Raw genomic sequence first — 15,391 nt, forward strand, 5'->3', positions numbered from 1 at the left:
CTCCTGAGTATCTGGGACCAGAGGGACCGCAGGCACATGCACTGCTATGTCCAGTTATTTTTTTTTTTGAAACAAGGATCTCGCTCTGTCGCCCAGGCTGGAGTGCAGTGGTGCGATCTCAGCTCACTACAGCTTACACTTCCTGGGCTCAAGTGATCGTCTCACCTCAGCCTCCCAAGTAGCTAGGACTATAGGCAACCGTCACCATGCCCAGCTAACTTTTTGTTTGTTTCTTTGCTTGTTTGTGATGCAGTCTTGCTCTGTCACTCAGGCTGGAGTGCAGTGACACGATCTCAGCTCACGGCCACCTCTGCCTCCCAGGTTCAAGCGATTCTCCCACCTCAGCCTCCCAAGCAGCTAGAACCACAGGCATATGCCACCATGCCTGGCTAATTTTTTTTTTTTTTTTTTTTTTTTTTTTTGAGACAGAGTCTTGCTCTTGTTTCCCAGGCTGGAGTGCAGTGGCTTGCTTTCGGCTCACTGCAACCTCTGCCTCCCGAGTTCAAGCGATTCTCCTGCCTCAGCCTCCAGAATAGCTGGGATTACAGGCGTGCACCACAACACCCAGCTAATTTTTGTATTTTTAGTAGAGACCAGGTTTTCTCATGTTGGCCAGGCTGGTCTCGAACTCCTGACCTCAGGTGATCTGCCCACCTCAGCCTCCCAAAGTGCTGGGATTGCAGGTGTGAGCCACCGTGCCTGGCCTAATTATTATTACTTCTTTTTTGCGGACATAGGATATCATCACGTTACCCAGGCTCATCTTGAACTTGTGGGGTCAAGCAATTCATCAACCTTCAGCCTCCCAAAGTGCCAGGATTACAGGTGTGAGCCATCGCACTTGGTCCTTGGTGTTCCTTGGCTTATGATAGATCCATCACTCCATTGCCTGCCTGTCTTCATACTGTATGCTGCCTTCTGTGTGTCTGTGTCTCTCTGCCCAAATTTCCATCCTTTTTTTGAGATAGAGTTTTGCTCTGTTGCCCAGGCTGGAGTGCAATGATGTGATCTCGGCTCACTGCAACCTCTGCCTCCCAGGTTCAAGTGATCCTCCTGCCTCAACCTCCGGAGTAGCTGGGATTACAGGTGCACACCACCACACCTGGCTAATTTTTGTATCTTTAGTAGAGACGGGGTTTCACTATGTTGGCCAGGCTGGCCTCGAACTCCTGACCTCAAGTGATCCACCCGCTTCGGCCTCCCAAAGTGCAGATTCCATGTTTTTTTTTTTTTTTTTTTTTTTGAGATGGAGTCTTGCTCTGTCGCCCAGGCTGGAGTGCAGTGGCGCGATCTCGGCTCACTGCAAGCTCCGCCTCTTGGGTTCACACCATTCTCCTTCCTCAGCCTCCTCAGTAGCTGGGACTACAGGTGCCCACCACCACACCCGGCTAATTTTTTTTTTTTTTTTGTATTTTTAGTAGAGACGGGGTTTCACCATGTTAGCCAGGATGGTCTTGAACTCCTGATCTCGTGATCCGCCCGCCTCGGCCTCTCGAAGTGCTGGGATTACAGGCATGAGCCACCGTGCCCGGCCGATTCCATGTCTTGAAGGACAGCAGTCATCAGATTAGGGCACCCCTCCAATGCAGTGTGACCTCATTTTAACTTGATTATATCTGCAAAGACCCTATTTCCAAATAAGGTCACATTCGCAGGTTACAGGGGTTAGGGCTTGAACACATCTTTTTAGGGGTCACAGTTCAACCCGCAACGAGTAATTCAAATTCACTGTAGAAAAAATAGAAAATTCAGGCTCATGCCTATAAACCCAGCACTTTGGGAGGTCGGGGCAGGAGGATCGCTTGAGACCAGGAGTTTGAGACCAGCCTGGGCAACACAGTGAGACCCCATTTCTGCAAAAAATTTTTCAATTAGCTGGGCATGATGGCATACACCTGTAGTTCCAGCGGCTCAGGAGGCTGAGATGGGAGGATGACTTGAGCTCAGGAGATCAAGGTCACTTGAGCCCAGGAGTTTGAGACCAGCCTGGGCAACATGGCAAAACCTTGTTTCTAATAAAAATATAAAAATTAGCTGTGTGTGGTGGAGCACGCCTGTAATCCCAGCTACTAGGGAAGCTGAGGCAGGAGAATCGTTTGAACCCAGGAAGCAGAGGTTGCAGAGAGCCAAGATCCGCCTCAAATTAAAAAAAAAAAAAAAAAAAAAAAAAAGAATTCACACTCTTTTCCTGCCAGTAGAGGTGTTAAAAAAATGTTTTTAATGGAATTCACACTTTTGTGTAGACCCTCTCATGTTGTACCAGGGTGGGCTTCTCTGACTAAGAGAATACAATAGAAGTGATCCTGTATCACTTCCCAGATTCTGTTATAAAAGACACTGTGGGCCGGGCGCGGTGGCTCAAGCCTGTAATCCCAGCACTTTGGGAGGCCGAGACGGGCGGATCACGAGGTCAGGAGATTGAGACCATCCTGGCTAATACGGTGAAACCCCATCTCTACTAAAAAAATACAAAAAGCTAGCCGGGCGAGATGGCGGGCACCTGTAGTCCCAGCTACTCCGGAGGCTGAGGCAGGAGAATGGCGTAAACCCGGGAGGCGGAGCTTACAGTGAGCTGAGATCCGGCCACTGAACTCCAGCCTGGGCGACAGAGCGAGACTCCATCTCAAAAAAAAAAAAAAGACACTATAGGCCAGGCACAGTGGCTCATGCCTATAACCCCAACACTTTGGGAGGCCGAGGTGGGCAGATCACTTGAGGTCAGGAGTTGCAGACCAGCCTGGCCAACATGGTGAAACCTCGTCTCTACTGAACATAGCCAGGCGTGGTGTCATATGCCTGTAATCCCAGCTACTCGGGAGGCTGAGACAGGAGAATCACTTGAACCCGGGAGGCGGAGGTTTCTGTAAGCCAAGATTGTACCATTGCACTCCAGCCTGGGCGACAGAGCAAGATTCCATCTCAAAAAAATGATAAAAAAGTCTGGGTGCAGTGGCTCATGCCTATAATCCTAGCATTTTGGGAGGCCGAGGCAGGTGAACCACCTGAGGTCAGGAGTTCAAGACCAGCCTGGCCAACATTGCAAAACCCTGTCTCTACTAAAAATACAAAAATTAGCCAGACGTGGTGGCGGGCACCTATAATCCCAGCTACTCAGGAGGCTGAGGCAGGAGAATTGCTTGAACCCGGGTGGCAGAGGTTGCAGTCAGCCGAGATTACGCCACTGCACTCTAGCCTGGACAAAAGAGGGAAACTATGTCTCGAAGAAAGAAAGAAAGAAAAAAAAGACATTGTAGCTACCATCTTAGTTATTGGTTTTATGCTCTCTCTTGCTCTCTCTCTCCCTTTCTCGTAACATTTGCTCTGAAGGGAGCCGGCAGTCATGCCATGAGCAACCTTATGGAGAGGACCATGTGGTGAGGAACTCAGCCAATAGCCATGTAACTGAGCTTGGAAGAGGATCTTGCTGTCCTGGCCAACATCTCACTGCAATTCTGCCAGTTGCATGCCCTGGATAGTCCAAGCTTTGGGGATCCCTCCACCAGAATAACTGGATCCCAGTACCTGAATCCTGAATCTTAGACTCTTATACTTCAAACACTGAACCACTCAGCTCCTGAGTTCCTAATGCTCAGAACATGGCTGAGATGATAAATGTTTGTTGTGTTAAGCTGCCAAGCTTTGACGGGGGGTAATTCGTCACATGGCAACAGCTGGCTAATATATATGCACCTGCATGTATATGATTTTGTCATTTTTTTTTTGGTTTTGGTTTTGGTTTTGGTTTTTAAAACAGGATCTCACTCTGTCCCCTCCCCAGGCTGGAGTGCAGGGGTGCAATCATGGCTCACTGCAGCTTCAAACTCCCAGCCTCAGGCGATCCTCCCACCTCAGCCTCCAGAGTAGCTGGGACCACAAGCGCGCACCACCATGCCTGACTACTTTTTTTTTTTTTTTTTTAGAGACTGGGTCTTACTCTGTCACCCAGGCTGGAGTGCAGTGGCACAATCATAGCTCACTGCAGCCTCTAATTCCTGTGCTCAAGGGAGCCTCCCCCTTCAGCCTCCCGAGTAGCTGGGACTACAGGTGCACAGGACCACACCTGGCTAATTTTTAAAATTTTCTGTAGAAAAATTTCTTGCTTTGCTGCCCAGGCTGGTCTTGAATTCCTGGATTCAAGTGATCCTCCTGCCTCAGCCTCCTGAGTAGCTGGGATTACAGGCATGCACCACCACACTCAGCTAATTTTTGTTATTTTTAGTAGACACGGGGTTTTATCATGTTGGCCAGGCTGTTCTCAAACTCCTGACCTCAGGGGATCCACCTGCCTTGGCCTCCCAAAGTGCTGGAATTACAAGTGTGAGCCACCACACCCAGCCAAAAATAATTTTTAAAAATTAGCCGCCCAGGCCAGGCGCGGTGGCTCAAGCCTGTAATCCCAGCACTTTGGGAGGCCGAGACGGGCGGATCACGAGATCAGGAGTTCGAGACCATCCTGGCTAACACGGTGAAACCCCATCTCTACTAAAAAATACAAAAAGCTAGCCGGGTGAGGTGGCTGGCGCCTGTAGTCCCAGCTACTCAGGAGGCTGAGGCAGAATGGCGTAAACCCGGGAGGCAGAGCTTGCAGTGAGCTGAGATCCGGCCACTGCACTCCAGCCCGGGCGACAGAGCGAGACTCCGTCTCAAAAAAAAAAAAAAAAAAAAAAAAATTAGCCGGGCGTCACTTTGGGAGGCCGAGGTGGGCGGATCACGAGGTCAGGAAATCAAGACCATCCTGGCTAACATGGTGAAACCCCCGTCTCTACTAAAAATACAAAAAATTAGCGGGGCATGGTGATGGGCACCTGTAGTCCCAGCTACTCTGGAGGCTGAGGCAGAAGAATGTCGTGAACCTGGGAAGCAGAGCTTGCAGTGAGCCAAGATCGCGCCACTGCACTCCAGCCTGGGTGACAGATCGAGACTCCATCTCAAAAAAAAAAAAAAAAAATTAGCCAGGTGTGGTGTCCGCACCTGTGTTCCTAGCCACTCAGGTGGCTGAGGTGGGAGAATCACCTGAGCAGAGGGGTCAAGGGGATTGATCTTAATTGTGCCACTGTACTCCAGCCTGGGTGACAGAGTGAGACCATCTTCCCATCAGCTGTTTAGCAATCTTAATTCTTTTTTTTTTTTGGAGACAGGGTCTCGCTCTGTCACCCAGGCTGGGGTTCAGTGGCAAGATCTCAGCTCACTGCAGCCTCCATTTCCCAGGCTCAAGCAATCCTTCCACCTCAGCCTCCTGAGTAGCTGAGACTACAGCCATGGACCACCATGCCCAGCTAAGTTTTGTATTTTTTATAAAGACAGGGGTCTGGCCATGTTGCCCAGGATAGTCTCAAACTCCTGGGCTCATGTGATCCACCTGCCTCGACCTTCCAAAGTGCTGGTATTATAGGCGTGAGCCACTGCGCCCAGCCTAGCAAAGTTTTGTTGTTGTTGTTGTTGTTGTTATTTGTTTGTTTGAGATGGAGTCTTGCTCTGTTGCCCAGGCTGGAGTGCAATGGCCCGATCTCGGCTCATTGCAACCTCCGTCCCCTGGGTTCAAGCAATTCTCCTGTCTCAGCCTCCAGAGTAGCTGAGATTACAGGGGCCCGCCATCAAGCCTGGCTAATTTTTGTATTTTTAGGAGAGACTGGGTTTCATCATGTTGGTCAGGCTGGTCTCAAACTCCTAACCTCAGATGATCCACCTGCCTTGGCTTCCCAACGTGCTGGGATTACAGGCGCAAGCCAGCACATCTGGCCTAGCAACCTCAATTGTATCTGCAAACTTAATTCCCCTTTGCCGTGTAACAAATGTAAGTCAGCCCAGGCTGCTATAACGAAACACTACAGAGTAGGGTCTTAAACTGCAGACATTTATTTCTGGAGGCTGGGAAATCCAAGGTTAAGGTGACTGGCTAGCTCAGTTCCTGCTGAGGGATTTCTTCCTGCCATGCCTTCTTGCTGTGTACTCCCATGGTAGAACGAGAGAAAAACAGCTCAGGTTTGTCTCTTTCTTATGGAACTAATTCCATCTTGCAGGGGCCACTCCTCCTGAGTTCATCTAACCCTAATGAGTTCCCAAAGGCCCTATCTCCAAATTCCAGCCCACTGGGGGACAGGGCTTCAACATAAGAATTTTGATAGGGCCCAGTGTGGTGTCTCATGCCTATAATCCCAACACTTTGGATGAGGCAGGAGGATCACTTGAGGCCAGGAGTTCAAGACCAGCCTGGGCAACATAGCAAGACCCCCTACAGAAACGAAAACCAAAAGTAGCCAGGCTGGTGGCGTGTGCTTGTGTAGTCCCAGCTACTCAGGAGGCTGAGGTGGGAGGATCACTTGAGCCCGGGAGATTGAAGCTGCAGTGAGCCATGATTGCACCCCTGCACTCCAGCCCAGCCTAGACAATAGAGAAAGACCGCTTCTCTGAAAAACAAAATTAACAAAAAATTAATTTTGAGCTGGGCGTGGTGGCTCACGCCTATAACCCCAACACTTCGGGAGGCCGAGGCAGGTGGATCACTTGAGGTCAGGAATTCAAGACTAGCCTGGCCAACATGGCGAAACCCCATCTCTACTAAAATTACAAAAATTATCCAGGCTTGGTGGCGGATGCTGGTAATTCCAGCTACTTGGGAGGCTGAGACAGAGAATCACTTGAACCCAGGGGGCAGAGGTTGCAGTGAGCCAAGATAGTGCCACTGCACTCCAGCCTGGGCGACACAATGAGACTCCGTCTCAAATAAATAAATAAACAAATAAATAAATAAATAAAAATAATAATTTTGACGGGACACAATTCAATTTATAATGATAACATATTTATTGGTTTGGAGGATCAGGAGGTAGACATTTGGGGGAAAGGGGCCATCAAGCTGCCCACCACACCCAGCGAGGTCACAGGGGCTTTTGTGACTTCATCCTCCTCTTGGTCCCCCACACGACCCTCCCACTAGACACTCCCGCATGGTAGCTAGAGTGGCAAATGACTGCTTAGGGATTTGAAGCCAGGTGTCCTAACTTCCTCCATGGGCGCTCAGCCTGGAGAACCTCAGAACCCTTGCTCCAGGATCCAGACGCTGTTTAGGAGGGTCAAGACCTTACTCATCAAAGCCCCGCCTCCCCCGCCACCTCCACTCCCACCCCCTCCACCCCCACCCCCATCCTGGAACCCTGGCTGTACACACGTGTATGAATACGTGTTTGGACACATGCATGACAACAGCCTTGACCATCTCCCGTCACAGCAGGTGAGTTCAGGAAACACCGATGTCCGAGCGCCTCTGGTCGGGACTGCAGGGAGAGGCCAGGCTACCCCCACTCTCTACAGGCCCACTCCCCCGCTAGCAGACCTAGAATTCCACCTTGAAGCAGGGCAGGGCAGGGAGGCAGGGCGCGATGACTCACGCATGTAATCCCAGCACTTTGGGAAGTTGAGGTGGATGGGTCACTTGAGGTCAGGAGTTCAAGACTAGCCTGGCCAACATGCCAAAACCCCATCTCTACTAAAATTACAAAACTTAGCTGGGCATGGTGGTGGGTGCCTGTAGTCCCAGCTACTCGGGAGGCTGAGGCAGGAGAATCGCTTGAACCCAGGAGGTAGAGGTTGCAGTGAGCCCAGATCTCATCACTGCACTCGAGCCAGGGCAACGCAGCAAGATTCTGTCTCAAAAAATAAGAATAAATTAAGAGTCTAGATATTTTCCTAATTACATTTGTATTCCTCCTTGGATCCTCCATGAGTAACTTAGAGAGTCTATATTATATCGGCTGGGTGCGGTGGCTTACACCTGTAATCCCAGCACTTTGGGAGGCTGAGGCAGGTGGATCACCTGAGGTCAAGAGTTCAAGACCAACCTGGCCAACATGGTGAAACCCCATCTCTACTAAAAAAAAAAAAATACAAAAATCTGCTGGGCATGTTGGCACACCCCCGTAATCTCACCTACTCAGGAGGCTGAGGCAGGAGAATTACTTGAACCCAGGAGGCGGAGGTTGCAATAAGCCGAGATCATACCATGGCACTCCAGCCTGGGCGACAAGAGCAAAACTCCATCTCAAAAAAAAAAAAAGAGTCTATATGGTATCAATTCCTTCGGCAGAGAGATGATTTATCACCCAGTATAAGGACAAGCTTTGGACATAGTCCCTACTTGGGAGGCTGAGACACAAGAATCGCTTGAACCAGGGAGACGATGGTTGCAGTGACCCGAGATTGCACCACTGTACTCCAGCCTGGGTGATAGAGTGAGACTCTGCCTTAAGAAAAAAAAGGGGGGGGGGGGGGCGGGAAGGAGGGTGCAGTGGCTCACGCCTGTAATCCCAGCACTTTAGGAGGCAGAGGTGGGCGAATCACTTGAGGTCAAGAGTTAGAGACCAGCCTGGCCAACACAGTGAAACCTGTCTCTAATAAAAATAAAAAAAAAATACAAAAATCAGTCAGGGGTGGTGGTGCACACCTATAATCCCAGCTACTCAGGAGGCTGAGGCAGGAATTGCTTGAACCTGGGAGGTGGAGGTTGCAAGGAGCTGAGATCATGCCACTGCACTCCAACCTGGGCAGCAGAGCAAGACTCCGTCTCAAAAAAAAAAAAAAAATGCAGATTGGGGGGAACCTGGTGGGTCTTTCACCAGGAGGGTGCCTTAGATGTGTGTCTGGGGAAGGTGCCCCTACCTGGCTGAGGATGAGGGAGGGCCGGGTCTGCCCTGCAGGTGCTGGACACAGGAGAGCAGCTGATGGTTCCTGTGGAAGTCCTGGAAGTGGATAACGAGGGGGCCTTGTGGAAGTTTCTGCTCTCGGGAGCTATGGCTGGGGCGGTGTCTCGCACAGGCACGGCACCTCTGGACAGAGCCAGAGTGTACATGCAGGTGTGTGTGGGTTGGAGGGAGGACGGGACGCAGTGCTGGCGCCATTGGGGAGAACGTGGGGTGAGGACAGATAGAGTTGACGTAGATGGAGTTCAGGATGGGAGTGCTGGTTGGAGTTGGGCTCTCCTGGACTGGTTGACGTTGAGGCTGTGGGTGGTGATGGAGCTGGTGTGGACCCAGCTTCGAGTCGAGTTAGAGGAGTTCAGAGAACTTAACCAGGGACAGGGACCAACGCTGGGCCAAGGTAGGGGTTGGAGGTCAGGGAATTGGTGGGGGGGGTCTTTGGATGAGTTTAAAGACAGGGTAGGGGCCAGGCGTGGTGGCTCATGCCTCTAATGCCAGCACTTTGGGAGGCCCAGGGGAGGCAGATCACCTGAGGTCAGGAGTTTGAGACCAGCCTGGCCAACATGGCGAAACCCTGTCTCTACTAAATACAAAAAAATTAGCCAGGCGTGGTGGCGTGTGCCTGTAGTCCCAGCTACATAGGAGGCTAAGGCAGGAGAATTGCTTGAACCCAGGAGATGGAGATTGCGGTGAGCCTTGATCACACCACTGCACTCCAGCCTGGGCAACAGAGTGAGACTCTCTCTCAAAAAAGAAAAAGGCAACGTAGGACTAGAGCTATCTCAAGCAGGATATCTCACGCCTATAGTCTCAGCTGCTCGGGAAGTTGAGGCAGGAGGATCGCTTGAGCCCAGGAGTTGGAGGCTGCAGTGAGCCATGATCATGCCACAAACTCTAGCTAGGGTGACAGAGCGAGATCCCTGACTAAAAAAAAATGGGGGCAGTGGCTCACGTATATAATCCTAATACTTTGGGAGGCCAAGGAGGGAGGATTGCTTGAGCTTAGGAGTTTGAGACCAGCTGGGCAATATAGTGAGACCACATCTCTACGAAATGATAATAAATTAATTAAACAAGTAAAAATTTAAAAAGGAGTTGGGCATGGTGACTCACACCTATAATCTTAGCACTTTGGGAGGCCAAAGTGGGAAGATCGCTTGAGCCCGAGAGTTTGAGACCAGCCTGGGCAACATAGTAAGACCCCATCTATACAAAACATTTTACAAAATTAGCCTGCCATGGTGGCATGCACCTGTAGTCCCAGCTACTTGGGAAGCTGAGGTGGGAGGATCACTTGAACCCAGGAGCCTGAGTGAGCTGTGATTGCACCACTGCATTCCAGCCTGGGCAACAGAACAAGACCCTGTCTCAAAAACATAAACAAACAAAAAAACAAGAAAGAAAAGAAAAACAAGGCCAGGCATGGTGGCTGACACCTGTCATCCCAGCAATTTGGGAGGCCAAGGTGGGCGGATCACCTGAGGTCAGGAGTTCCAGACCAGCCTGGCCAACATGGCAAACCCTGTCTCTACTAAAAATACAAAAATTAGCCGGGTGAGGTGATGCAAGCCTGTAATCCCAGCTACTCGGGAGGCTGAGGCAGGAGATGTGCCTGAACCAGGGAGGCAGAGGTTGCAATGAGCCGAGATCCCCCCACTGCACTCCAGCCTGGGCAATAGGGTGAGACCTCATCAAAAAAGAAAAAAAGAAAGAAAGAAGGAAGAAGGAAGGAAGGAAGGAAGGAAGGAAGGAAGGAAGGAAGGAAGGAAGGAAGGAAGGAAGGAAGGAAGGAAAGAAGGAAGGAAGGAAGGAAGGAGAAAGGGAGAAAGAAAGGAAAGGATGGAAGGAAGAAAGAGAGAGAAAAGAACTGAGGAGATGAAGAAGAGGGGTGAGGCAGGAATGTGGGTCGATGTTGGCTTTGGGTCAGTGTTGTGTGAGATTCTAGAACTGGCTGGGGAAGGAGCTGAAGAAGGAATGGCGATGGGATGGGGATGGGTTGGGGTTGGGTGGCTGGGGAGTTCCCGGTGTGGCTGCACTTGTGGTGGGGATGGGGACAGAGACAGAGGTAAGGAGGGGCTCCTCCAGGGTCCTCCCTCCACCCAGGTCTACTCCTCCAAGACGAACTTCACCAACCTGCTGGGGGGGCTACAGAGCATGGTCCAGGAGGGAGGCTTCCGCTCCCTGTGGCGGGGCAACGGCATCAACGTGCTCAAGATTGCTCCTGAGTATGCCATCAAGTTCTCCGTATTCGAGCAGGTGGGGAACGAGGGGTCTGCTTCCCCCAGCTCAAGCCCAAACCCCTCCCACACCCCCAAAACTCCAGGCCCTTGTTCAAGACACACGCTCACCCTGCAGACCCCAGGCCTCTTCCCTGCGTGGGTTTTGTGTCGGAGGGTGGCTGACTTCTCTCTCATCCTCCTCTCTCCTCTCCCAGTGCAAGAATTACTTCTGTGGAATACAAGGGTCCCCGCCCTTCCAGGAGCGTCTCCTCGCTGGTTCCCTGGCTGTGGCCATCTCCCAGACCCTCATCAACCCCATGGAGGTAAGAGAACATCTGCCCCACAGGTAAGGAAACGCCGTGTAAATTAGTTACCCACGTTGCTGGCTACTTCCTCTTCCTCCTTTCTCCCCTCCTCCTCCCCTCCCCCTTTCTCCTCCTTTTTTCCCCCACTTCTCCCTCCTCCCCTTTCACCTCTTCCTCCTCCTCCTTTCTCCTCTTGTCCTCCCCTCCTCCTTTTCTCTCCTCCTCTCCTCCTGCTTTCTCCCTCTTCCCCTCCTCCTTTCTCCTGCCTCCTCCCCTTCACTTTCTTCTCCTCCTCCTCCCCTCCTTTCCCCCTCCTCCTCCCCTCCCCCTTTCTCCTTTTTTCTCCCACTTCTCCCTCCTCCCCCTTCACCTCTTCCTCCTCCCCTCCTCCTTTCTCCCTCCTCCTCCCCTCCTTTTCCCCTCCTCCTCCCCTCCCCCTTTCTCCTCCTTTTTTCTCCTACTTCTCCCTCCTCCTCCTTCACCTCTTCCTCCTCCTCCTTTCTCCCCTTGTCCTCCCCTCCTTTCTCCCTCCTCCTCCCCACCTCCTCTCTCTCCTCCTCCTCCCCTTCTCCTTTCTCCCTCCTCCTCCCCTCCTCCTTCCTCTCCTCCTCCTTCCTCCCTCCTCCCCTCCTCCTTTCTCCCTCCTCCTTTCCCCCTCCTCCTCCCTTCCTCCTTTCTCCCTCCTCCTCCCCTCCTCCTTCTCTTCCTCCTTCCCTCCTCCTTTCTCCTCTTTTCTCCCACTTCTCCGTCCTCCCCTTCCTCCTCTTCCCTTTCTCCTTTCTCCCTCCTCTCCCTCCTCCCTTTCACCTTTTCCTCCCCCTCCCCTTTCTCCCTCCCCCTCCCCTCATCATTCTCCTTCCTCCTCCCCTCCCTTCTCTCCCTTCACCTCTTCCTCCTCCTCCTCTCCTTCCTCCTCCTCCTCTTTTCTCCCTCCACCTCCCTTCCTCCTTTCTCCCTCCTCCTTTCTCCCTCCTCCCCCTCCTCCCCCTTTACCCTTTACCTCTTTCTCCTCCTCCTCTCCAATCTCCTCTTCCTTTCTATAAATTTATATATGCATATATTATTATATTATATATTATATATAACACATATACATACACAATATATACATACGTATTTATATATGTATATGTACGTGTGTGTGTGTGTGTGTATATATAGAAAACATTTTCAGGCCAGACACCATGGCTCAGGCCTGTAATCTCAACACTTTGGGAGACTGAGCAGGGAGGATTGCTTGCTTGAGCCCAGGAGTTTGAGACCAGCCTCAGCAATACACCAAGACCCCATCTCTACTGGAAAAAAAAAAAAAATCAGCCAGGTATGGTGGCGCGCACGCCTGTAGTCCCAGATACTCAGGAGGCTGAGGTGGGAGGATCACTTGAGCCCAGAAGGTCGAGGCTGCAGTGAGCTGTGATGGCACGCAACTGCACTCCAGCCTGAGTGACAGATGGAGACCCTGTCTCAAAAAAAATGTATATATATATGTTTTATATATAATATATATATATACACATTACTTATATTATATGTTATATATTGTGCATACATGTATATTATATAAATAATTTAATGTATATAATTATATAATTACATTATATAATATGTAATATAAAAATATATAATAATGTATATGCATGTTACATATATTTATAATATATAATGCATATAATATATATATACCATATATATGTATACCTATATATTTTCATTCCTCATCTGAGGACCAGGAACCCTTCTTTTTTTTTTTTTTTTTGAGAGTCTCACTCTATCAACCAGGCTGGAGTTTCAGTGGAGCGATCTTGACTCACTGCTCACTGCAACCTCCAATTCCCGGGTTCAAGCGATTCTCCTGCCTCAGCCTCCCGAGGAGCTGGGATTACAGGTGCCTGCCACTACACCCAGCTAATTTTTGTATTTTTAGTAGAGACAGGGTTTCACCATGTTGCCCAGGATGGTCTTGAACTCCTGACCTCAAGTGATCCACCTATCCTGGCCTCCCAAAGGGCTGGGATTACGGGCGTGAGCCACCGCACCCGACCTAGGGTTCACTCTTAAAGTAACAGTTCTATGGCTTTTGAGGAATGTGTAATGACTTGTATCCACCATTGTAGTATCTTATGGAGTAGTTTCACTGCCCTAGGAAGGCCCTGTTCTCTACCTATTCACTCCCTTTCTTTCCCCCCAATGCTTGATCTTTTTGCCATAAAGTTTTGCCAGCTGTCTTCAATTTTCGAGGCTTGATGGTATGTTTTCTTGCCTCCGTTCCCTGTTATTCTTAACCAGTTTTCCAGGCTGTTCTCCTATGTTGATGTTTCCATATACATCTAATTTTTATTTTATTGATTTTTTTTGTAGAGATGGGGTCTCGCTTTGTTGCCCAGTCTGGTCTCAAACTCCTGGCCTCGAGCGATCCTCCCGCCTCAGCCTCCCAAAGGGCTGGGATGACAGACGTGAGCCTTCTTCCCTCACTCTCTTGGCCTTTGCCAGGATTTGTGCTTCAGAACTCAAAATTCAGAGAGCATCCCAGGGACTCTGACAGATCTGGGTCTGAAAGCCAGCTCTTTGCCTTCCTGAGCCTCATTTTCCTCATTTGTAGGGTGGGGACAATGGCTACCTGAGAATCATTGACAGGATTCAATTGAATGAGCTGCCTTGTTCCCCGCCATCCCCAGGTGCTGAAGACACGGCTGACCTTGCGACGGACGGGCCAGTACAAGGGGCTGCTAGACTGCGCCAGGCAGATCTTGCAGCGGGAGGGCACCCGCGCCCTTTACCGCGGCTACCTGCCCAATATGCTCGGCATCATCCCCTACGCCTGCACCGACCTGGCTGTCTATGAGGTACGGGTCCTGCAGAGGGGTTGGCAGGGGTGGCCGGAGCCCAGGCTGCTAGTGAGCTTTCTCCTGGCCCCTCTTCTCTTGCAGATGCTCCAGTGCTTCTGGCTGAAGTCAGGCAGGGATATGGGGGACCCCAGTGGCCTGGTCAGTCTGTCATCTGTGACGCTATCCACGACCTGTGGCCAGATGGCCAGCTACCCACTGACTCTGGTGCGCACCAGGATGCAGGCCCAAGGTCAGCCTGCCCCCAGCGGCCACCACGCATGCCCATTCCCCGCAAGGCCCTGGCTGTCTTAATTTTCTCATCCCCCAAAACTCAGTCCGGCACCCTCCATGTCTGATCCCAGCCCACTTCTCATGGCTTTTGAGACTCCATCTCAATATTATATATAAAGTAGCCAGGCATGGTGATACAGACCTGTGGTCCCAGCGAATTGGGAGGCTGAGCCTGGAGGATCCCTTGAGCTCTGGAGGTCGAGGCTGCAGTGAGCTATGATCGTGCCTCTGCATTCCAGCCTGAGTGACAGAGCCAGACCCTATCCCCACTGCCACCCCCGAAGAAGATGTCCTAAAAGTAATCCTGAAAACTCCTACTCAAACACTCCCCCACTCTTCCTAAAAGTGACCAATTTCCTCTAAGACTCTTCGAAATTCCTTTCCTACTGACCCCTGGGGCCCCTACCGGTGGCTTCAGCACCTGTCTGCAACATTCCAGACTCCTAGGAGGCCGGGTCATCTCTGGCCTAGTTCTGATCTTGTCTGTGTCCCTGCAGATACCGTGGAGGGCTCAAATCCCACCATGCGCGGAGTCCTCCAGCGGATCCTGGCCCAGCAGGGCTGGCTAGGGCTGTACCGAGGCATGACCCCCACGCTACTGAAGGTCTTACCAGCAGGTGGCATCAGCTATGTGGTGTACGAAGCCATGAAGAAAACCCTGGGCGTATAGGCTGTGAGCTGGACGACACAGCCTAGGCAGAAATGGGACAGGAGGACCTGATGACCCCTGGCCCCAAAGAGCCCTCAAGGCCTCAAGGCTCAGGCCCTGGAGCAGTTGTTGGTGGCAAAGGCAGGCTGGGGGTGAGGGTGGGGGTGGGGTGCTGGGTCAGAAGATTCCTGAGGCTGGGGTTGGTGGGTGGGGGGTGGTGCTGCGTCAGAAGATTCCCGGGACTCCCTCCCCAGGGTGCAGCCTGAGACAAGAAACGTGGACTCCAGGCTGGCTCCTTGTGGGTCGTCCTGGCTGCAGGCGAAATGGTGAACATGTCACACAACAAGGAATAAAGAGATGTTTTCTGCTGAACGTGTCTGGATACCTGGACCTAGGAGTGGAACTGGGT

At 51.2% G+C, this 15,391-nt stretch overlaps 1 protein-coding gene and 1 long non-coding RNA gene across 3 annotated transcripts; one reads left to right on the forward strand and one right to left on the reverse strand.

Moving 5' to 3' along the window:
- Positions 1-7,009: 7,009 nt before the first annotated feature.
- On the forward strand, positions 7,010-15,354 carry SLC25A41 (solute carrier family 25 member 41). The gene is made up of 7 exons (XM_023186775.2): positions 7,010-7,231; positions 8,694-8,849; positions 10,797-10,949; positions 11,128-11,235; positions 13,893-14,060; positions 14,145-14,292; positions 14,831-15,354. Exons 1-7 carry the CDS (start codon positions 7,010-7,012, stop codon positions 15,001-15,003), a joined length of 1,128 nt encoding a protein of 375 aa, XP_023042543.1. The 3' UTR covers positions 15,004-15,354.
- Positions 7,598-11,276, reverse strand: LOC111522642. 2 transcript variants are annotated; one of them, XR_002725296.2, is made up of 3 exons: positions 11,042-11,276; positions 8,656-8,735; positions 7,598-7,643 (listed from the first exon to the last, which is right to left on the reverse strand). It is a non-coding gene; the product is annotated as an uncharacterized LOC111522642 (long non-coding RNA). The 2 variants fall into 2 exon arrangements; XR_004228672.1 differs by having other exon boundaries at positions 7,611-7,643; positions 10,827-11,276.
- Positions 15,355-15,391: the final 37 nt, after the last annotated feature.

The sequence above is a fragment of the Piliocolobus tephrosceles genome, chromosome 21 (assembly GCF_002776525.5).
Source record: "Piliocolobus tephrosceles isolate RC106 chromosome 21, ASM277652v3, whole genome shotgun sequence".
Taxonomy (NCBI): Eukaryota; Metazoa; Chordata; class Mammalia; order Primates; family Cercopithecidae; genus Piliocolobus; species Piliocolobus tephrosceles.